General features: G+C 45.6%; 1 protein-coding gene across 8 annotated transcripts; it reads right to left on the bottom strand.

The window, feature by feature from the left end:
• Nucleotides 1-390: 390 nt before the first annotated feature.
• On the bottom strand, nt 391-23,602 carry LOC140460932 (endogenous retrovirus group 3 member 1 Env polyprotein-like). 8 transcript variants are annotated; one of them, XM_072555655.1, is made up of 4 exons: nt 23,489-23,602; nt 15,649-15,757; nt 11,379-11,634; nt 391-11,193 (listed from the first exon to the last, which is right to left on the bottom strand). In XM_072555655.1, the coding sequence occupies exon 4, from the start codon at nt 6,076-6,078 to the stop codon at nt 4,243-4,245; it is 1,836 nt and encodes a 611-aa protein (XP_072411756.1). In that variant the 5' UTR covers nt 6,079-11,193; nt 11,379-11,634; nt 15,649-15,757; nt 23,489-23,602; the 3' UTR covers nt 391-4,242. The 8 variants fall into 8 exon arrangements, with proteins under 8 accessions (XP_072411756.1, XP_072411758.1, XP_072411755.1 ...); XM_072555657.1 differs by having other exon boundaries at nt 391-6,319; XM_072555654.1 differs by having other exon boundaries at nt 391-11,634.
• Nucleotides 23,603-23,909: the final 307 nt, after the last annotated feature.

Raw genomic sequence — 23,909 nt, 5'->3', positions numbered from 1 at the left:
TCAGTTGTTGTTGTCCAAGGCAGAGTAAATATTCATTTAAGATATAATTGAGAGATATACATTCTTTACAATGTTTGTCCATCATTTAGTACATTGAGCATCATCTTTTTGTGATTCAACAGATATGATTTGAAGTGAATTCTGCAAGATACTTTTGTATTTTATCTAACTTTGCTTTGTGTTAAAGATTTCCTTTGTGACATTTTAATTAAAATATCTCAATGTATAATAATGAAACAGCTAATTTATTCTGAAATTATTTCAATTAGTTGGTCGATTGCCAAATAATAGCTGCTTTACTGTTGTAAATATTGATACCCAGGAAAGCTATTTTGTTTAATATAGTTTGTTAGAAACGAAAATCGCTTCGTAATAATCGCTCTAGCCAAATTCAGGAAAACAAAGTTTTATTAGCAAGTCTGCAGAGTTGGGCACCCTTCTGAGAAAAAGGCGCCCCGAGGCTTACAAAGTTTCTCATTATATACAGCACAAGTCCCTCCCCTCCTTGGCTCTAACGAGCCATGAGGTTCACATTCTTAAACCGTCATTATTCTCCAATTTGCACCCTTATCACAAAGTCTGCAACAAATGTCTCCAGAGTTGTTGTTTTTTTTACCCTGTAGTCGTATCAGTCAAAGACTTATTCTTCTCTGTCTGTGCTAGCGGTCTTATCAATCTGTAGCAGATGTCTCTGTATCAATCTGTAGCAGATGTCTCTCGAGTCGTTTTTCTATCCTGCAGTCTTATCAGTCAAGGACTCATTCTTCCCTGCCTGTGTTTATGGTTTCATCAATCAAGGACCTGTTTGTTTTTACTCTGCTCACAAAATGTCAGCATTTTGCACAATTTAAACTATCCTACTTTTGAGTATACAAAATGTTTTAGAAAAGAAGTTACTCTGCTCACAAAGTGTCAGCATTTGCACAATTTAAACTATCCTACTTTTGAGTATACAAAATGTTGTCCAGGCACATCTTAATTGTTTGAACCGAAATTGCCTCTCACAATTCCACCCTTTCTCTTTTTAAGATGTGCCTGACCAAGATAAGCCTCCCCTCCTCAAGGGCCCGGGAAATCCTTGGTCTTTCACAGCAACAGCTGTGGGATTGGTGTGGGAAAGAGGGATTCCACTTCATGGGGCATTGGCATCAGTTTTGGAACAGGGGGGATCTGTACCATTGGGACGGTCTCCACCTGAACCGATCAGGTACCAATGTTCTAGCGAAGAGGATAAATAGGGTGGTCAGTAGGACTTTAAACTTCTGAGTTGGGGGGAAGGGAAAGTGAAAGCGACAGGGAGTATGGAGGTAAATGGAAAGATAAGCAGCAGGATAGCCTGTTTCCAGGCGGATTTAAAATTGAGGCAGACTGAGAATGCAGAAAAAAGCAAGGATAACTTAGGACATATGACTTCCAACATCTCTAATGATAAGGAAGTTAGCATTAAGGCACTTTACCTGAATGCTCGTAGCATTCATAACAAAGCCGATGAACTAATGGCACAGATAATAGTGAATGATTATGATGTAGTAGGCATCACAGAGACTTGGTTACAGGGGGGTCAGGACTGGCAGTTAAACCTCCATGGTTTTTCAACTTATCGAAAAGACAGAGAGGTGGGCAGAGGGGGTGGGGTTGCCTTGTTAGTTAAGAACAAAATTAAATCTATGTTATTGAATGACATAGCGTCGGATGATGTGGAGTCTGTGTGGGTGGAGTTGAGGAACCACAAAGGCAAAAAAACCATAATTGGAGTTGTGTACAGACCTCCTAACAGTGGTCAGGACCAGGGACGCAACATGTACCGGGAAATAGAGAAGGCATGTCAGAAAGGCAAGGTTACATTGATCATGGGTGACTTCAATATGCAGGTGGACTGGGTAAATAATGTTGCTAGTGGATCTAAAGAAAGGGAATTCATGGAATGCTTACAGGATGGTTTTTTGGAACAGCTTGTCATGGAGCCCACAAGAGAGCAGACTATTCTGGACCTAGTGCTTTGCAATGAACCAGACTCTATAAAAGATCTTAAAGTAAGGGAACCCTTAGGAAGTAGCGACCATAATATGGTAGAGTTCAGTCTGGAGTTTGAAAGGGAGAAGGCAAAATCTGATGTCATGGTGTTACAGTTGAATAAAGGTAATTATGAAGGCATGAGAGAGGAACTGACTAAAATAGACTGGAAGCAGAGGCTAACCGGGAAGACACTAGAGCAAAAATGGCAGGAGTTTGTAGGTATAATTGAGGACACTGTACAGAGGTTCATTCCCAAGAAAAGAAAGATTAACCGGGGAGGGATTAGACAACCTTGGCTGACAAAGGAAGTCAGGAAATGTATTAAAGAAAAAGAGAGATCCTATAAAGTGGCTAAGAACAGTGGGAAATCAGAAGATTGGGAAGGATACAAAAGCAAACAGAGGATAACAAAGAGTGTAATAAGAAATGAGAGGATCAAATATGAAGGTAGGCTAGCCAGTAATATTAGAAATAATAGTAAAAGTTTCTTTCAGTACATAAGAAACAAACGACAGGCAAAAGTAGACATTAGACCACTTCAAACTGATGCAGGGAGCCTAGTGATGGGAGATAAGGAAATAGCAGGAGAACTTAACAAGTACTTTGCATCAGTTTTCACAGAGGAAAACATGAGTAATATCCCAAAAATTAAAGGGTGTCACGGGGCTGAGTTGAGTATGGTTGCCATTACGAAAGAGAGAGTGCTAGAAAAGTTAAAAAGTCTTAAAATTGATAAATCTCCTGGCCCTGATGGGATACACCCTAGAGTTCTGAGAGAGGTTGCTGAGGAAATAGCGAAGGCATTGGTTGAGATCTTTCAAGAGTCACTGGAGTCAGGAAAGGTCCCGGATGATTGGAAGATGGCTGTAGTAACCCCCTTGTTCAAGAAAGGATCAAGGCAAAAGATGGAAAATTATAGGCCAATCAGCTTAACCTCGGTTGTTGGTAAAATTCTAGAATCCATCATTAAGGATGAGGTTTCTAAATTCTTGGAAGAGCAGAGTCTGATTACTAAATCCATGTTGACTTGTTCTAAAGGGAGGTCATGCCTGACAAACCTGTTGGAATTTTTTGAAGAGGTAACAAGTAGGTTAGACGAGGGAAACCCAGTGGATGTGGTCTATCTAGACTTTCAAAAGGCCTTTGATAAGGTGCCACACGGGAGGCTGCTGAGCAAGGTGAGGGCCCATGGTGTTCGAGGTGAGCTGCTGGGATGGATTGAGGATTGGCTGTCTAACAGAAGGCAGAGAGTTGGGATAAAAGGTTCTTTTTCAGAATGGCAGCCGGTGACGAGCGGTGTCCCGCAGGGTTCGGTGCTGGGGCCACAGCTGTTCGCATTATATATTAATGATTTGGATGAGGGAACCGGGGGCATTCTAGCAAAGTTTGCCGATGATACGAAGTTAGGTGGACAGGCAGGTAGTACTGAGGAAGTGGGGAGGCTACAGAAGGATCTAGACAGGTTGGGAGAGTGGTCCAGGAAATGGCTGATGGAATTTAACGTGAGCAAGTGCGAGGTCTTGCACTTTGGCAAAAAGAATAAAAGCATGGACTACTTTCTAAATGGTGAGAAAATTAATAAAGCCAAAGCACAAAGGGATCTGGGAGTGCTAGTCGAGGATTCTCTAAAGGTAAACATGCAGGTTGAGTCCGTGATTAAGAAAGCGAATGCAATGTTGTCTCTTATCTCAAGAGGGTTGGAATATAAAAGCAGAGATGTACTACTAAGACTTTATAAAGCTCTGGTTAGGCCCCATTTGGAGTACTGTGTCCAGTTTTGGTCCCCACACCTCAGGAAGGACATACTGGCACTGGAACGTGTCCAGCGGAGATTCACACGGATGATCCCTGGAATGACAGGTCTAGCATATGAGGAACGGCAGAGGATACTGGGATTGTATTCGTTGGAGTTTAGAAGATTAAGGGGAGATCTAATAGAGACGTACAAAATGGCTTTGGAAAGGTGGATGCTAGGAAATTGTTTCTGTTAGGCGAGGAGACTAGGACCCGTGGACACAGCATTAGAATTAGAGGGGGTCATTTCAGAACAGAAATGCGGAGACATTTCTTCAGCCAGAGAGTGGTGGGCCTGTGGAATTCATTGCCACGGAGTGCAGTGGAAGCCGGGACGCTAAATGTCTTCAAGGCCGAGATTGATAGGTTCTTGTTGTCTAGAGGAATTAAGGGCTACGGGGAGAATGCTGGCAAGTGGAGCTGAAATGCGCATCAGCCATGATTGAATGGCGGAGTGGACTCGATGGGCCGAATGGCCTTACTTCCACTCCTATGTCTTATGGTCTCAAGTTCCTGCGTCCCATGTTGTGGAACCGCCACTGCCTGGAGTTGGGAAATATTTTTCTGAATTAAAAACTGAATCCAGGGGGTTAGGCAGGGTAATATGAGGAGAAGCATCACGCCCCCCCCCCCAACCACCAGCAACGCCGTGCGCCACCAACTACCACCTAGGAGACCATCCCACCATCCGATGCCACTAAGGGGACGCCAAGATTGTACTGGCACATGGGCCAATTTCCGAATTTCATCGGAAATTTCCAAAACCGCTTTACCATTATCGTCAATTTCTAGACAGCAGTTAGTCAGGTTAAACTTCCCGCACACGCCCCCCTCCGAGGCCAACAGATAATCCAAGGCAAGTCGGTTTTGATATATAGCAGCCCTCATCTGATTCTGCTGCTTAGCCAGCAATTCCAGGGCCAGGGCAGTCCGGTAAGTAATAACCTCTACGACTGCTTGGAGCCTGATAATTCGATTTAACATATAGATAGGAGTACGGTATCCCCATGATCCGTCCTGTGACCATGTAGCTGGCCCGTAGTATGCAATAATCCGGGCCGGTGGCCACTCATCCCCCCAATCACCGACTTGGATATCCCTTGGCGACCTACGGAGGGAGTCAAAGAGTTTAATTCCCAAATCGTCGCCTTCCTTCCTAGGTAATAGGAAGAACACAGGTCGTATTAGACCCAGGAAGCATACCCCAGCCCATCCCATGGGCAGTTTGGAGTATGCCTGATTACCGCATATCCAAAATAGGCCATCTGGAGCAGGCCCTCCCTGCCTCACAACGTTATCCCACAGCTCCTTCACCCCGGGGACGCCCTCATAAGGACCAGGACCACTGCAATTCCAGTAATCAGTCCCCAGCTCGTCAGAGGAGGAATCAGTACGTAATGGAACGCAATTTCCATGATCTCGGTTTGCAATGTACCAAGTAATATCCTCAGGCCACCATACTCGCGTGGTCGCGTCCAATACATTCTGACAGGGACTAATCCCTACCTCCACGGTCCCCTTGCCTTCAATACAGAACTGGCCCTCAGGGCTGTTCGTCAGTCTCCACCCCTGGCTTTTCCTTTCGTTGACATGAGTCCAAGTGGTTTGCAGCAATTCCCATATGTCTAAGCTTTGACCAGTCCACGGCCATTGTTCCGACATATGCGGCCCCCCACAAACCCAGCAATTGCTAACATTTAAAACAGTGGCTATTCTAGAGGTGAGATCAATAAACAGGTTTTGTGTAACATCAGGGAGTTCAATCTTTTCTTCTACCTCTTCGTATACAGATGGCACTTTAGAGAGCACGACCGTTCCTTGACGGTCTTGCTCTTTCCCCAACCCCCGATCAGTGTTCTGTATCTTGGTCTCCTTGACTCTGTCAACCTGCTCCCTGAGCAACACGGAGGATGGGTCCCACCTCCCAGTTTTGCTAATACACACCCAGCGGTCATTTATAGGGCATCCACGGATTTTGCCACCGTATCCTTTATTATACACCTGATAATAGGGTCTTCCACCCTCCCGACATTCATGGCGTGCACTCACATCATAACACCAATCGTCCACATAGGAATGGGACACAAATGATCCCGTGTAGATTCGAATCCCGAGTCTTACTATAGTTCGACATTTGTCACATCTTCCCTCACCCTCCCCCACATACAGGAGTAAACTGATCAATATCCCCACCAATACAGTCCAAGTAGAGTTCATTATTGCTGTCTTTTCAGTTTTACCACCAACGGCTTGTCCCCTTGCTCGCATGTCCAAGTGCTTTCTCCTTCAGGCGGAACAGGCGCCTTTATCCTTGATGCGTGGACCCACCCTTTTTCTTTTGTCCGAACAGCTGCTTCAGTTGTTAACAGAACCAGGAACGGTCCTTCCCACCGCGGCTGGAGCTTTTCGGCCTTCCAGGTTTTAACAAGTACCCAATCTCCGGGCTCCACCTTATGCAAGAGGAAGTCGAGCGGCGGAGTCTGAGCCAGGAGACCCTTCCTCCGGAGTTCTGCAAAAGAACGGGATAAGGCCAGTAAATAGTTTCTGACAAATACATCTCCCCCTTGTAGAGTGGGACACCCATCAACCTTACTCCAATATGGTAATCCGAACAGCATTTCATAGGGGGAAACCCCGACATCCCGGCGAGGTGCCGTACGTATCCTCAATAGGGCAATGGGAAGGCACTTCGGCCAAGGTAACTTAGTTTCTAACACCAGCTTAGTCAATTGGGTCTTGAGTGTGCCATTCATTCTCTCAACCCGACCCGAACTCTGAGGATGCCAGGGTGCATGGAATTTCCATTGGATACCCAGGGCAGTACAGATCAAATGGTGTAGCTTAGAAATAAAATGTGTCCCGCAGTCGGAGTCGATAGATTCCATTATGCCATATCTCGGGATTATGTTCTCTAACAACAGTCGGGCCACGGTTGGTGCATCGGCTTTGGCAGTTGGGAAAGCCTCTACCCAGTGAGTGAAATGGTCTACTATTACTAGCAGATATTTCCATCTCTGTACTGGGGGTAATTCTGTAAAGTCGACTTAGATCCTCTGAAATGGCCTAATTGCGAGGGGCTGACCACCAGCTGGTATAGAACGCATGGCTTTCTTGTTAATACGCTGGCAAGTGGGGCATCCGACTATTTCTTGTTGGGCTAACGTGTATATCCCCCTGCATACATAGTCTCTCAGGATCGTGTCACACATGGCTTGCACCCTCCAGTGGGTCTGATGGTGTAATCGGTGCAGAATACCCCGGGTGATCTGTTTGTTCAGTACTTGTCTCCCATCAGGAACCGTCCACTTCCCGTTAGTATCTAGCCGGGCACCCAATTGATCCATTTTATCAATCTCCCCCTGGGTGAAGACGGGTTGTTTAGCGAGCCCTTCCCTCAATGGTATTAATGTTAATAATTGGACGGGTTTTTCGACCGCTGCCCGCTTGGCTTCCTCATCTGCCAGCCGGTTTCATACCGCTTCCGGTGTCGACCCCTTCTGGTGACCGGGTACATGGACTACTGCGAGTTCTGTAGATAACGCCAGGGCTTCCGTGAGCTAATTCTTTTCCCCGGGAAGTTATCAATCCTCGCTCTTTCCAGATTTTCCCGAAAGTATGAACGATTCCGTATGCATACTTTGAGTCAGTATATATGGTCCCAACTTTCCCCTCCAACAACTTCAGGGCCCTCTGGAGGGCGTACAACTCACAGGATTGGGCTGACCACTTCCCGGGCAGTCGTCCGGACTCGATCGTCCGTTTCGTTGCACCATCTATGACAGCATAGCCACTGTCCTGGACCCCACTGATGCACCGGGAGGACCCGTCGATGTACAGTTCCTGTCCTTCACCCAGCGGGGCCTCTTGCAGTTCCTCTCGGCTTTTGGTCTGCAAGTCTACAAATTCCACACAATCATGCTCCTGTTCCCCATCTGCAGGACGTCCGTATAGAAACTGGACAGGGTTGCAACTGAGATCTTTTGCAAAATTGAGATCGTCCCCGGTCATCAAAATCGTCTCATACTTCAGGATGCGAGAGTCTGTTAACCAGCGGTGAGCCTTTTGAGCCAGTATGGTACTAACCGAATGTGGGGAGTATACTATGATTCTTCCTCCAAAGGTAAGTTTTCGGGCCTCTTCTACTAACATTACCGTAGCTGCCACTGCCTGTATACAGGTCGGCCATCCACATGACACAGGGTCTAACATTTTTGACAAAAATGCAACCGGCTGACGTTTCCCTGCCCGCAGCTGGGTAAGCACACCCTGGGCAATTCCGCTGGCGCTATTGACATAAAACTGGAACGGTTCCTTCAGGGTGGGTCAAGCCAATACCGGAGCTCGGATCAGTTTACTTTTAATAATATTAAATCGCTGCTCCTCCTCATCTGACCAGTCCACCTTTTGTCCTTCTTGTCCCAGTTTGTCATACAAAAATTTTACTAGAGTGGTGTAACTTTCAATCCATATCCGGCAATACCCTACTAGCCCCAGGAATTGTCTGATTTCCTTCTTCGTCCTGGGTATTGGCATACCCGTAATCCCTGATATTCGTTCTGGCGTGATACGGCGATGCCCCTTACTGCCTTGATGGCCCAGATATCTTACTTCTTGCTCCACAAACTGGAGTTTTGTCCTGGAGACGCGTAGGCCCTGTTTCCCCAGGAAGTTCAGCAGGGCAACGGTGTCTGCTCGTACCTCCTCTTCTCTTAGTCCTGAGAGTAAGAGATCATCGACATATTGGAGCAATTGATTCTCCGCGTTACACCGAAATCCTCCTAAGATCTGCTCCAGTATTTGTCCAAACAAGTTGGGTGACTCCGTGAATCCCTGCGGCAAGACCGTCCATCTTAACTGTCGCTTTCGTCCTGTGAAGGGATTCTCCCATTCAAATGCAAAAAGGTTCCGACTTTCTTCGTCAAGGGGGAAACTCCAGAAGGCATCCTTCAGATCTATTACGCTGAACCATTCATGTTCAGGGGGACTTTTACTCATTAACGTGTAGGGATTGGGTACCACCGGGTATCTAGCCTGGACTACTTCATTCAACCCCCGCAAGTCTTGCACCAGCCTATACGTCCCATCCGGCTTCCTCACAGGGAGTATTGGAGTATTGAAAGGGGACATATATTCCTCCAGTCGTCCATCTGTGATTAATCTTTCTATCACAGGTTGTAACCCCTCCCGTCCTTCCATAGCAATCGGGTACTGTTTCCTTCTTACCGGGCCTCTTCCTGGTAACATGGTGATTTGGAGAGGTTTGATGTTTAGACCCCCTCTGTTCCCCTCTCGGTACCATACTTCCGGGTCTATTTGTTGATCATCTTCTTCGGTGAGGGCAAACAACCTTACCACCATTTCCCCGTTACTTGGTACCGTTCCGATCCCTAGTTTGACCTGCAAGTCTCTTCCTAACAAATTAAACCCCGCCGATGGCAGTAGAAGGAGGTCTCGTTTAGTAGTTCTGTTTTCATACCCAATTTCCACGTCCTCCACTACTGGGACTTGCAATGTCTTTCCTCCAATGCCAGATACCCCCATAACTGTTCCTCCTGCTCGGGCGCCGGGGGGTATTTGGATTATACTTGATCTTTCGGCTCCCGAGTCCACCATAAATGTGATCTCCGACCCTTGGGGCCCTACTTTCAAGTTTACCAGGGGTTCCTGTCGATAGTCCTTTTGCCCCAAGGGTAGGAACCCCCGACCCTCCCTAATCTTCCTCCATCAGGGCGTACGACCGCACCTCCCGCTTGTAGCGGGGGCACTCTCGCTTAAAATGTCCCTCTTCATTACAGTAGTAACATCTGAGTATCCTCCTCGTTTCTCTGTCGCGGCCTCGAGTTCTACCACCCTTCCTTTGTTCCGGCCACGGTCCTCTTTTCCTCTGCTCTTGCCACGACTCTCCCCTTTCCTGTTTCTGCCACGGCTCTCCCTTTTCCCTCCTTCCAGCTGTCACTTGTTGCACCATCTGCATCATTATCTTTGTCGCCTTCTTTTGCTTCTCATCGTCCCTTCTCACAAACACCTTTTGCGCCTCCCGTAGTACTTCACTTAGAGGTTTACTATCCCAATCATCCATTTTCTCTAACTTCTTTCGTATGTCCGGCCAGGCTTTTGATACAAACTCGACCCGTATGAGTTGTTGCCCCACGTCCGTCTCAGGGTCCACCCCAGCGAACTGCTGCAAGTTCTTCCTAATCCTGTCTAGGAAGTCCGTAGGGGTTTCCTCCGGGTTTTGATGATTCCCAAAGGCCTTGGTAAAATTGTGCCCCTTCGGGGCTGCCTGCCTTATTCCTTTTATCCAATATTCCCGCATGTCTCTCATGTTGCGCCGTCCTTCCTCCGTTTTCTTATCCCACTTGGGGTCGGTGAGGGGAAACTTCTGCTCCCCTCCTGCTCCTCCCTCTCTCTCCCAGACCAACAGCGCAGCTTGTCGTATCATCTGTCGCTCCTGGCTAGAGAACAATATTCCCATGATGGAATACATCTCATCCCACGTGTAAGTATTCGGCCCCAGGAACTGATCTAATTGTTCAGCCAGGCCCATGGGGTCCTCCAGTAGACCCTTCATCTCCCTCTTGTAATTCCGTACTTCAGTACTCGTTAAGGGAACGTTCACATATCCCGTCCCTCCTTCCTCGCCCCCCATGGGCACTCCCCAGAGTGGAATCATTCTTGCAATCGGGGCAGAGTTTTGTCTGCGACTCTTTTCAGCTTGAGATCTAGTCTGTACTCCTGAGGCTCCTGGTGGTTCCTCCCCGTTTTCTTCCCCTTCCCCCGAATCGTCGCCACCCGAAGGATCATTCTGTGGGGCAGACGGGGTCACGTAGGGCGGCGGTAAGTGATCTAATGGTTCCCATTCTTTCTGCTCTTCCGAGTCTTCAGTAGTGGCCTTCATTTTGCAAGATATTGTGACCGGTAGCCAACAAAGGGCGTAATCACTTTCTTCCTGAATAACATTAGGTTTTGAATTGACATATAAAATCAGAGCTTGCCGGACCCAGTCTTCGTCAGTGCCGAATCTAGGCCACCACACTGAGTCTCCCTGAATAGGGTTCTGGGACCACGTTTGACAGTATTTCACCATCTTTTTTCTAGATTTTCCTTTTCTCCTACCCTGATCCCAATTACTTAACATTCTTCCTAACGGACTATCGTCAGGTACCCCGGGGTATTTTTCATTGTCTACGTTCAAGCCTACCTTTCCCTTATTCGCCTTGGATCCGTTATTTCCCATTGCCGAGGACTTTGTAAAATCGGAGAATCTTGTATTATCCCGTGATAATCTATCACCAGTTAGCCAATTCCCGGACCTTCAGTCCCGTGATCGCCCAGGTCCCTTTGCAGGCACCCCCGGTCTTTGGATTCCTGTGTCCTACGTCTCTGTGAAACAGATCACAGGCACCCTGTAGGTCCACGTTCCTCTGCAAACACGGTCTCTGCAAAATCTCTCACAGGCGAGCCCTGGTCTCTAGATTCCTGAGTCCCACGCCTCTGTAGAAAAATCTACAGGCACTCCGCAGGTCCCCAGTCCTCCGGAAACACGGTCCCCGCAAGTTTTTTCTTACCTGGGTTCGGTGCACCGAAATTACTCGATCATTAACCGTCCCCACTGCCTCGGCCACACCCCTCCTTTGTTTTCCTGAGCCTTCCCGATATCACTCGCTCAAGCCGCGCGGAGCGACAAGCAAGGAATCAGGGACTGCCGAACTCGGCAGGGTGCTCCTTCTCCGATGTCCTTCCTCAGCTCCCCTCGCGGCCGGAGTGTTGATCGGACGAGCCCCCAAGTTTGTTAGAAACGAAAATCGCTTCTTAATAATCGCTCTAGACATATTCAGGAAAACAAAGTTTTATTAGCAAGTCTGCAGAGTTGGGCACCCTTCTGAGAAAAAGGCGCCCCGAGGCTTACAAAGTTTCTCATTATATACAGCACAAGTCCCTCCCCTCTTTGGCTCTAAAGAGTCACGAGGTTCACATTCTAAACCGTCAGTATTTTTCCATTCTGCACCCATGTCACAAAGTCTGCAGCAGATGTCTCCCGAGTTGTTTTTCTACCCTGTATTCTTATCAGTCAAGGACTTATTCTTCTCTGTCAGAGTTAGTGGTCTCATCAATCAAGGACTTTTTTTTTTACTCTGCTCACAAAATGTCAGCATTTGCACAATTTAAATTATCCCACTTTTGAGTGTACAAAATGTTCTTACAAAAGAAGCATGTCTTGTCCTTTATTATAGAGAAGCATGTTTTACCCCACCCCTATGGCTCTATTCCCCTTAGTCTTCAGGGTCATGCACATCTTAATTGTTTGAACCGAAATCGCCTCTCACAGGTAACCCACCCACATCCATTCCCCTACCACCACTGCTCTACACTTAACCCTTAGTAATGCACCTTACCTATACATCATGCATGATTTCACATGGCCAGCACAGCCAATCCACTCCAACCCTGCACAAAAGTCAAAAATCACACATCACCAGATTGTAGTCCCACAGGCTTTTTTGGAAGCGCTGACTTCTGGAGTGCTACTTCTTCATCTGGTGGTTGTGGTGTATAAGATCATAAGGCACAGAATTTATAGCAAAACATTTCAGCATCCTGCCACTGAAATGGTATATTGAACAAACCTGGATTGTTAAGTCTTTCACAGTTTTGAATGGTTTGCAGGTATCATTACAATGTAAACCCCAGAACTTCTTGTATGCCACCTTCGAGATAACAAGGTTTTATAGCAAAAGGTGACATCTCAGCTCAGACAATGCATTATAGGTGTGAGGTCAGAGTTTGCCTGTAACTCAATCTTGAGTCAGACTGGTTCTATTTCCAAAGTGAAATTCACAAAATATTACATTGATTGACTGCCTGCAGATTGTGCATTTTTTAAGCAAAATTGACTGTATCTGCAAATACACACACACACACACACAGTTTGTTGGGTGAATTTGTACTTGCAAAATTACATCTTTCTTTGCTCAGAAACTGCATGAATCAATGTAAGATTCCATAAATCAATTTTTTAGATTAAAATCAGTCTAGCCATTGTGGCACAGACAGTCTCACACAGGGGGGCTCACACCATCAATACATTATGTAGGCTAACACAACAGCAATTGGTAAAGTTCACTTGGGAACGTAACTTTTTTTTAAAAAAGTTTTGTGATTTACATATGAAAGAACTGAAATCAACATGGCCATTCTAACAGATGAAACACTTAAACAATCCAGGTCTTTTTCAATATATAATTTCAGTTACATCACACTGTAAACTGTTGCTATAAATTCTGTGTCTTACAATCTTATTCTCCACAAGCACCTGATGAAGGAGCTGCACTTTGAAAGCAAGGGCTTTCAATTAAACCTGTTGGACTATAACTGGTGTTGTGAGATTTTTAATTCTGCAAATACACATTCACTCCCATGGATTTGTGTGTGCATATGTCCCTGAGAGAGAGGAAAAGTCTACATCAGTGCTGTATGTCTCTAAGTCTATTTGATAACAGATGCTTTATTTCTGTTGATGTAAATATTGTAGTAAATCTTCGCTGGGTACTAACAGATATAAGGGAGAGAGAATTCCTCAGGTAGGGCACCAGAAGAATCCTGGGAGACCCCTATTTCTCGTTTATTTCCTAATTAACAAACATTAACCACAAGCACCTATTTATTTCTAATTTTGTTTCATTTTTCTTGTTTTCTTCCCTGCGATGATGTAGGAGAATTGTTAGATTTGGGTCAGACATTTTGTTACATATTGAAAACCTGGAAACTATTTTGTGCCTGCAACCATTTTGTGACCTTCTTAGTGCCTGCTTGCTTCGGGCTGAATGTTTCCCAGGTTAAGATTGTGTTTCCCAGGCTCAGCGGAGATGGTTGGTCTTGCAGCTGTACTGCTCCCTGATAAACAAATTCTTTCCTTGCATGGGACTTTTATTTCCATCCTCCACATATGGCAAGTCAGGCAGGAGATACCATGATCCTGCCAGGTCACCGGCCGATATCGTTGGAGAGATGAAATATAGAGGGTGGTTGCTGCTTTTGGTGTGTCCAAAATAAAAAGGAAAGCTGACCAGAGATGAAAATGCTGTTAAAAATGCTGATACAATTCTCGCTACTCAGCCACAAGATACAAGTGTGAGTACTCAACAGGCTCCTAGTGTCCTGACGTAATGCTGCTGAGAGCACTTACACTTTACAAAGTTAGTAATAAAGAATTTGCTTGGCCCAGGGTTATGACAAGGGAAACCCTACTTGATAAGTCCTGGACCCACACGGAGGTGCGAGGCTGCGTCAAAAGGCCCCTGATCCGTTTGAGTTCCCAACATTCGTTTTAATTGGGGAGTAGAAATCTGCAGTAAGTGTAATTGCTCGCTTCAGGATGTCTAGACTTGAATGAATTTGACATACACGATACTTTGGGAAACTATTAAAGACTCCATTGTAATTCCCATGGGTTGTGGACTAATGCAGAGACATGAACAACTTGCCTTGAAAACAGTGTTTGATTTGAAAATGGAATGGCTGCATTTCGAGGTATTTAGAGGTTGCACACTTGGTTAAGCAGCTAAGTGTCACAACCAGGATTTATGAGGCTCAACTCCCTAACTTGGACTGTTCTGGAATGTGAGTGCCTCATTACCCTTGGAAGGAAGGAATAAACAAAAACTGACAAACTGAGATATGAAGAAAGTTGGAAAATGTTACAGAGACGCACGCACGCAGGCAGGCAGACGGGGGGGTCAGAGAGGCAAGCAGACAGTGAGTCGGAGGGGCGCAGGCAGGCACAGAGAGAGAGAGAGAGAGGTGCAGGCAGGCAGAGAGAGACAGACAGACAGGGAGAGACTGACTCAGCGCCGACACCCTGCAGTTTGCAGAAAGATTAACACTTTGTAATCTGGTTTGAATGCATATTTGCCTGGGTATGGTGCTGAAATCACAGGGGAAGCCGCTGAAAAGCACAAACTATGGCCTCAAATAGGGTACTCCCTCCGCACCCAAACCAAAATGTGGGTGACCCCTGATGGACTGGTTTACGTTCATTCTTTGCTGCTGCCTATTTCAGTTGATTATGTACATTATTGTACACAGTTGAGCAAGAAGGGAATGATTAATACTCTGTTACAAATCAGTTGGCACCCAGATTTTCAGAAAACAGCTTGGAAATGAGCTGAAGTGTGTTTAATTTGATCATTCAGCCTTTCACTGCACTCTTTCTTATCTTTCTTTCATGAACTATGTTTGATTGGGCCTGATAACGTTGAGTAAATGGGAATTACAATTGAATACTCTTCTTTATACACAGAAGGTCAACCACTCTGGCTGCTGGATATGTGCCCATATCCCCATCTGTCCTGAACTCGCACCAAGTGAGCCCTTACGGAAATTGACCGACTTGCAGCTTTCTTTTCCCCCAGCCTTTGGAACTGCTCGACTGAAAATCAAAGTCACCCCACAGACAATCCTGTGCTTGGCTCCGTTCACTGTTGTGGCCCTCCTCTCCAGTGATCTCCCAGATGCTGAGATTTCCCCTTCCTGATGAAACCCCGATGATGATTCCCAATCCCTGGAGCCTTCTGCCCCTGTCCTTACTGAACCAGAGGACTATTTGTCCGATCTCCAACCATCACCCCTTGGCAATCCCGCTGGCTCTGGGTATAATCCCCTTTTGCTGACATCCTCAATCTCCTCTTTTTAATAAAAGCAGGAGGGAAAATGGGAGAATTTGACCAAAGTTGACACAAAACTCTGTGGAAGTTATTTTGTCAGAAAGCTATGTTTGCAGTAAAATGTAGCCTGCTAACGTAATGCCCTGGCTAAGGAATTCTGTTTTGACAGGCTGACCTTGCAGCTGCGGGCTGTCTCTGCTCCTCAGGCCATTAGACTGTGCTGCTTCATAGAATGATGGATTGGTTCTCTTTGTCCCTTATCGGTAATTCGAGCCCAGCTGAACCTGCAGTAAAAGATAACATTCAGTTTTGTAGACATTAAGAAATGTAGATCTGGACAAGGTATGTGAACCTTACGACTGCCCCTCAGTTGCATAATTAATGGAGAGTGGGCTTGTGTTTTACCATAAAACTTGTAACATTCTGTATTTCATTGGAATACGTTGGACTTTGTTTTAAACAAAAAAGGCTTCCCCATGGGAATGAATAAAGCTAGTTAATTGCTCAAGGTCTCCTCTCCTGACTACTTTGTTTTAAATGATTTGCCACACGAGTTACTTTGCCCCAACAGCACTAACAGTTACATCTAAGGGAGACAGAATTCCTCATATCGGGGACATCAGAATCCCAGGCGACCACTATTTCTGGTTTACTTCCTTATGAACAAACATGAAGCATGAACACCAATTGCACATTTGTTTCTAATTTTGTTTCATGTTTCTCGTTTGATTCCCTGCTATGACTAAACTCTGTGTCTGGATGGTTGACAGGCTGGGAGATCGTGGGTTGGGTCTCAATTGAGAATGTTTTATTGTTCTGGAAGGTATAAAAGGCAGAGGTCAAAGCTTCAGCAGAAATCCAGCAGAGCTGAGAACGGACGAACATCTTACTCTGTGGGAACAGGGAGATCACAGAGGACAGAGAAATCCGGACCTGAAATCTGAGCTGACACCAGAGTATCCTGTGATCAGTGCTTTGATTAGCAGGGCCAACCCTCTACCTTTACCTCGCTTCAGATTTGACTACCCCTCGATATTCAGGATCCAATCTTTGTCATCCTGAAGCCGTGTCTCTGTAAGGACTCTCAGATCATAATTATTTTCTTCAATGCGGACAGATAATTCATTCACATTTGTTACAATACATTCAGACACACCCTTTTTAATTTCAACTTTTGTATCTTTAGAATCCAATCTTGAGTGCTGGTACATTTAATCTCCCTGTTCCTTTCTATCATACTCTGATGTTCATTTTTCACATTGCTCACTGATCTTGATTTGGATTGGCCATGCTAAGTTGCCCAGAGTGTCCAAGGATGTGCAGGTTAGGTGGGTTAGCCATGGGAAATGCAGGGTTATAGTAATAGAAGCAGGAGTAGGCCATTTTTTTTTGGACCCATCCTGCCTGCTCTGCCATTCATTAAGATCATGGTTGATCTATCCATCATCTCAGCTGCACCTCCCTGCATTGTACCAACTATCCTTCATTCCCCTACCATGCAAAAACCCATTCAACAGTGTCCTGAATATACTTCATGAAGCTGCCTCTACTGCTTCCTTGGGCAAAGATTTCCATGGATTCACGACTCACCGGGAAAAGGAGCTCCTCTCCACCTTCATACCGAATGCCGCCTTCTCTATCCTGCCTACCTGAGACTCCACTTTCAAGGAACTATGAACCTGCACTCCAAGGGCTCTTTGTTCTGCAATACTCCACTTAACTGTGTCAGTCCCGCCAGCATTACTTGACAAAAATGCACCTCAATTTCTCTAAATTCAACTCCATCTGCCACTCTTCAGACCACTGGCCCATCTGATCAATCCTAATTTAAAGCAAATCTCTTTCCTCTCTTATTCTCTAGAAGCTGACAATCTCCATCCCACATTCTCACTTTGCTGAACCTAATCCCTGCTGTACCTCATCCTGAAGGGTCTGGTTCATGCTGATTAACAGGCCCACACTCAGGGAGGATCTAATTGAAACATACAGAATACTGAATGGCCTGTACAGAGTGGATGTTGGGAAGATGTTTCCATTGAGAGGAGAGACGAAGACCCAAGGCCCAGCCTTAAAGTGAAGGGACCCCCTTTCAGAATGGAGATAATGAGAAACCCACAGAAGGCAGTGCAGGTCAGGTCACTGAGGATATTTAAGACTGAGATAGATAGGTTAGAGTAGAAAGGGGGATCAAGAGTTACAGGGAGCAAGTGGGAGAATGGGGTTGAGAAACCTAGCAGCCATGACTGAATGGCGGATCAAATTCCTCTCCATCTAAACCCATAACACTATGGCAGTCCCAGTCTATGTTTGGAAAGTTCAAATCCCCGGCCATAACCACCCTATTATTCTTACAGATAGCGGAGATCACCTTACAAGTTTGTTTCTCAATTTCCCTCCGACTATTAGGAGGTCTATAATACAATCTCAGCTATCTGTAAGAATAATAGGGTGGTTATGGTCGGGGATTTTAACTTTCGAAACATAGACTGGGACTGTCATAGTGTTAAGGGTTTAGATGGAGAGGAATTTGTTAAGTGTGTACAAGACAATTTTCTGATTCAGTCTGTGGATGTACCTACTAGAGAAGGTGCAAAACTTGACCTACTCTTGGGAAATAAGGCAGGGCAGCTGACTGAGGTGTCAGTGGGGGGAGCATTTTGGGGGAGTGACCATAATTCTATTAGTTTTAAAATAGTGATTGGAAAGGATAGACCAGATCTAAATTGGAGAAAGGCCAATTTTGACGGTATTAGACAAGAACTTTCAAAAGCTAATTGGGGCAGATGTTCACAGGTAAAGGGACGGCTGGAAAATGGGAAGCCTTCAGAAATGAGATAACAAGAATCCAGAGAAAGTATATTCCTGTTTGGGTGAAAGGAAAGGCTGGTAGGAATAGGGAATGCTGGATGACTACAGAAATTGAGGTGAAAATGTGTTGCTGGAAAAGCGCAGCAGGTCAGGCAGCATCCAAAGAGCAGGAGAATCGACGTTTCAGGCATGAGCCCTTCTTCAGGAATGAAGAAATTGAGGGTTAAAGAAATTGAGGGTATGGTTAAGAAAAAGAAGGAAGCATATGTAAGGTATAGACAGGATAGATTCAGTGAATCCTTAGAGGAGTATAAAGGCAGTAGGAGTATACATTAAGAGGGAAATCAAGAGGGCAAAAAAGGGACATGAAATAGTTTTGGCAAATAGAATTATGGAGAATCCCAAGGGTTTTCACAAATATATTAAGGACAAAAGGGTAACTAGGGAAATAATAGGGCCCCTCAAAGATTAGCAAGACCGCCTTTGTGAGGAGCTGCAGAAAATGGGGGAGATGCTAAATAAGTATTTTGCATCAGTATTTACTGTGGAAAAGGATATGGAAGATATACAGTGTAGGGAAATAGATGATGACACCCTTGCAAAATATGTCCAGATTACAGAGGAGGAAGTGCTGGATGTCTTGAAACGCATAGAGGTGGATAAATTCCCAGGACCTGATCAAGTGTACCCTAGAACTCTGTGGGAAGCGAGAGAAGTGATTGCTGGGCCCCTTGCTGAGATATTTGAATCACTGATAGTCACAGGTGAGGTGCCAGAAGACTGGAGGGTGGGTAATATGGTGCCACTGTTTAAGAAGGGAGGTAAGGACAAGCCAGGGAACTATAGAGCTGTGAGCCTGACCTCGGTGGTGGGCAAGTTGTTGGAGGGAATCATGAGGGACAGGATGTACATGTATTTGGAAAGGAAAGGACTGATTTGGGATAGTCAACATGGCTTTGTGCGTGGGAAATCATGTCTCACAAACTTGATTGAGTTTTTTGAAGAAGTAACAAAGAGAATTGATGAGGGCAGAGCAGTAGATGTGACTAATATGGACTTCAGTAAGGCGTTCGACAAGGTTCCCCATGGGAGACTGATTCACAAGGTTAGATCTCATGAAATACAGAGGGAACTAGCCATTTGGATACAAAACTGGCTCAAAGGTAGAAGACAGAGGGTGGTGGTGGAGGGTTGTTTTTCAGACTGGAGGCCTGTGACCAGTGGAGTGCCACAAGGATCGGTGCTGGGTCCTCTACTTTTTGTCATTTACATAAATGATTTGGATGCGAGCATAAGAGGTACAGTTAGTAAGTTTGCAGTTGACACCAAAATTGGAGGAGGTGTAGTGGACAGCGAAGAAGGTTACCTCAGATTACAACAGGATCGTGACCGGATGGGCCAATGGGCTGAGAAGTGGCAGATGGAGTTTAATTCAGATAAATGCAAGGTACTGCATTTTGGAAAAGCAAATCTTAGCAGGACTTATACACTGAATGGTAAGGTGCTAGGGAGTGTTGCTGAACTAAGAGACCTTGGAGTGCAGGTTCATAGCTCCTTGACAGTAGAGTCGCAGGTAGATAGGATAGTGAAGAAGGTGTTTGGTATGCTTTCCTTTATTGGCCAGAGTATTGAGTACAGGAGTTGGGAGGTCATATTGCAGCTGTACAGGACATTGGTTAGGCCACTGTTGGAGTATTGCGTGCAGTTCTGGTCTCCTTCCTATTGGAAGGATGTTGTGAAACTTGAAAGGGTTCAGAAAAGATTCCAAAGGATGTTGCCAGGGTTGGAGGATTAGAGCTATAGGGAGAGGCTGAACAGGCTGGGGCTACTTTCCCTGAAGTGTCGGAGGCTGAGGGGTGACCTTATAGAGGTTTACAAAATTATGAGGGGCATGGATAGGCTAAATAGACAAAGTCTTTTCCCTGGGGTCGGGGAGTCCAGAACTAGAGGGCACAGATTTAGGATGAGAGGGGAAAGATATAAAAGAGACCTAAGGGGCAACTTTTTCACCCAGAGGGTGGTACGTGTATGGAATGAGCTGCCAGAGGAAGTGGTAAAGGCTGGTACAATTGCAACATTTAAGAGGCATTTAGATGGGTATATAAACAGGAAGGGTTTGGAGGGATATGGGCCGGGTGCTGGCAGGTGGGACTAGATTGGGTGAGGATATCTGTTCGGCATGGAAGAGTTGGACTGAAGGGTCTGTTTCCATGCTGTACATCTCTATGACTCGATGACAGTCAATGGGATGAATGGCCTAATTTCTGCTCCTATGTCCTATCTCTTGCTGTCCTGGACTCAGTGAGAGTGGGAACAGGAGAAGGTCATTGGTCTTTTGAGCTTGCACCAGCATTGAACAGATCATAATGGGATATTAATCTACCAACACCTCAGTGGATAGGCTGGGACTTTTTTCACTGGAGCACAGGAGGTTGAGAGGTGACCTTACAGAGGTGTATAAAATCATGAGGGACATCGATGAGGTGACCACCGGGTATCCTTTCCCTAGAGGGGGGTAACAAGATTATGCAGCAAATTTGAATTAGAGGGGAGAAAGATTTTAAAAAGGTATGAGGGACACCTTTATTTTTTACACAGAGAATAGTTGATGTGTGGAATGAATATCCAGGGGAAGGTGATGGATGCAGGTCCAGTAACAACATTTAAAAGACATTTGGATAAGTACATGAATAGGAAAGGTTCAGAGGGATATGGGCCACACACAGGTAGGTGGGGCTAGTTTAGTTTGTGAATATAGTCAGCATGGATTAGTTGGACTGAAGGGTCTGTGCTGTCTGATACTATAAATGTTCTTTCCTGGTCTTAAAATCATTTTCTTGCCTTCCCCCGTAACCATCTACTTCTTTGCTGTTCAAAACCCAGATGAACTCAGCCTTGAAAATATTCAACCACCCCCTAACTGCAGGAAGGCATCCCCACCTCTGAACTCAATTCCTCTTGCTAATATACCACTTGTTTTGCTGATTGCTTGCTGCACCTGTCTGACAACTGGCATTGACTGGTGTAGAAAGGACGCTGAGGTCCCTCTATACATCCACACATCATTCCTGAAGAAGAACCCGTGCCCAAAATGTTGACTCTTCTGCTCCTTGGATGCTGCCTAAGCTACTATGCTTTCCAGTACCACACTTTTTGAATCTGATCTCCAGTATCTGCAATTCTCACTTTCTCCACATCCCAATACATCATCATTTAAGTAATACACCTCCTTTCTGCTTTTTTTTCACAACAAAGGCTAAATCTTCACATGGTGCTACTGCATTTGCCACGTGTTTGCAAATTGTGGTCTTCAGTCCATTGGGGAGACCAAGTGTAAACTTGGATAATGATAATAGACAATAGACAATAGGTTCTGCCCTTCGAGCCTGCACCGCCATTCATTATGATCATGGCTGATCATCCTCAATCAGTATCCTGTTCCTGCCTTATCTCCATAACCCTTGATTCCACTATCCTTGAGAGCGCTATCCAACTCTTTCTTAAACAAATCCAGAGACTGGGCCTCCACTGCCTTCTGGGGCAGAGCATTCCACACACCCACCACTCTCTGGGTGAAGAAGTTTCTCCTCCTCTCTGTCCTAAATGGCCTACCCCTTATTTTTAAGCTGTGTCCTCTGTTTTGGGACTCACCCATCAGTGGAAACATGTTTCCTTCCTCCAGAGTGTCCAATCCTTTATTAATCTTATATGCCTCAATCAGATCCCCTCTCAGTCTTCTAAACTCAAGGGTACACAAGCCCAATCGCTCCAATCTTTCAACATAAGATAGTCCCGCCATTCAAGGAATTGACCTCGTGAACCTACGCTGCACTCCCTCAATAGCCAGAATGTCTTTCCTCAAATTTGGAGACCAGAACTGCACACAATATTCCACGTGCGGTCTCACCAGGGCCCTGTACAGCTGCAGAAGAACCTTTTTGCTTCAATACTCAACCCCTCCTGTTATGAAGGCCAGCATGCTATTAGCTTTCTTCACTACCTGCTGTACCTGCATGCTTGCCTTCATTGACTGGTGTACAAGAACACCCAGATCTCTTTGTACTGCCCCTTTACCTAACTGCACTCCATTTAGGTAGTAATCTGCCTTCCTGTTCTTGCCACCAAAGGGGATAACCATACATTTATCCACATTAACCTGCATCTGCCATACATCTGTCCACTCACCTAACCTGTCCAGGTCACCCTGTAATCTCCTAGCGTCCTCATCACATTTCACCCTGCCAACAAGCTTTGTATCATCAGCAAATTTGCTAATGTTACTATTAATGCTATCTTCTATATCATTAATATATATTGTAAAAAGCTGCGGTCCCAGCACTAATCCCTGCGGTACCCCACTGGTCACCGCCTGCCATTCCGAAAGGGAGCTGTTTATCACTACTCTTTGTTTCCTATCAGCCAACCAATTTTCAATCCAAGTCAGTACTTTGCCCCCAATACCATGTGCCCTAATTTTGCTCACTAACCTCCTATGTGGGACTTTATCAAAGGCTTTCTGAAAGTCCAAGTACACTACATCCACTGGATCTCCCTTGCCCATCTTCAGAGTTACATCTTCAAACAATTTTGGATTCGCTGAGTGTGGCAGCTAGATCGGCAGAGGCCGAACAGACCTCCCAGTCACCACCCATTTTAATTCCCCCTCCCACTCTCTTTCTGACATGACCATCTTTGGCCTCTTCCATTGTCACAACGAACCAAACCGCAAATTGGAGGAACAACACCTCATCCTCCACCTGCGCAGTTTACAGCTCGGAGGACTCAACATTGATATCTCCACTTTCAAATAACCTCCCTTCCCATTCCCGACTCTCTTCTTAGCCTGGACCGCTCATTTCCACTGGTCCATGCCACCAACTAAGTCATACCCTCAGCCTGTCTTCACATATCCCCACTTCACCACCCTGCCCCCAGCACTCCCTTTGTCTGCATCTCCCCCTACACCTGCCCCCAGTCCTGAAGAAGGGTTACACCCGAAATGTCGATTTCTCCACCTCCTGATGCTGCCTGGCTGGTGTGTTCTTCAAGTCTCCTGCCAGTCCATTTTGCTAATTGAAACACAGACCTGCACCAACGTTTCCAGAGTCTGTCCCCTCCCGGATTCATTCCCTTTCCTATCAATTGCTGCAAGTCAATAATTGAATCCCAGAATGAAAAACAAATGGAAAAGAGAGTGCTGTACTCACAGATCTTGGACAGAGGAAGGAATTTGCCGTCTGGATGAAGCTCAATCTTTACTCAGAGAGAGGAACAGGAGTAGAAGCTTCAAAAGCTCATGGATCAACGTCCACATTCAGACAATGGGGTGGCTCTGATTGGCAGGAGGACCAGACTCCTTCCGGTCCTCCAGGTATCTCTATTGGTCAATCAAGAAAAGGTCGCGCGCCTTTTTTTGCGGACAGCGATGAGCATGCCCAGTATTTTGCTGACACTGGTGGGCATGCGCACAGCTTTGCTGACACCGGCAAACATGCGCAGTATGCTCTACGTGGATGGTGTTACTGGCAAATTTTAAGAGTCCAAATGCCGAAAGAAAATAAAAAGGATAGAGCCACAATTTTTTGCCCTGTGGTTCGACATGTTATTGCTTTTTCATTTTGTCTCGTT

The sequence above is a fragment of the Chiloscyllium punctatum genome, chromosome 36 (assembly GCF_047496795.1).
Source record: "Chiloscyllium punctatum isolate Juve2018m chromosome 36, sChiPun1.3, whole genome shotgun sequence".
Classification (NCBI taxonomy): Eukaryota; Metazoa; Chordata; class Chondrichthyes; order Orectolobiformes; family Hemiscylliidae; genus Chiloscyllium; species Chiloscyllium punctatum.
The sequence above is the reverse complement of the archived record's forward strand: the minus strand, read 5'-3'. Positions and strand labels throughout refer to the sequence as shown.

What these genes read in the sequence shown, in the direction of transcription:
- LOC140460932 (XM_072555654.1), bottom strand. Translation starts at nt 6,078, where the DNA reads ATGCGAGCAAGGGGACAAGCCGTTGGTGGTAAAACTGAAAAGACAGCA.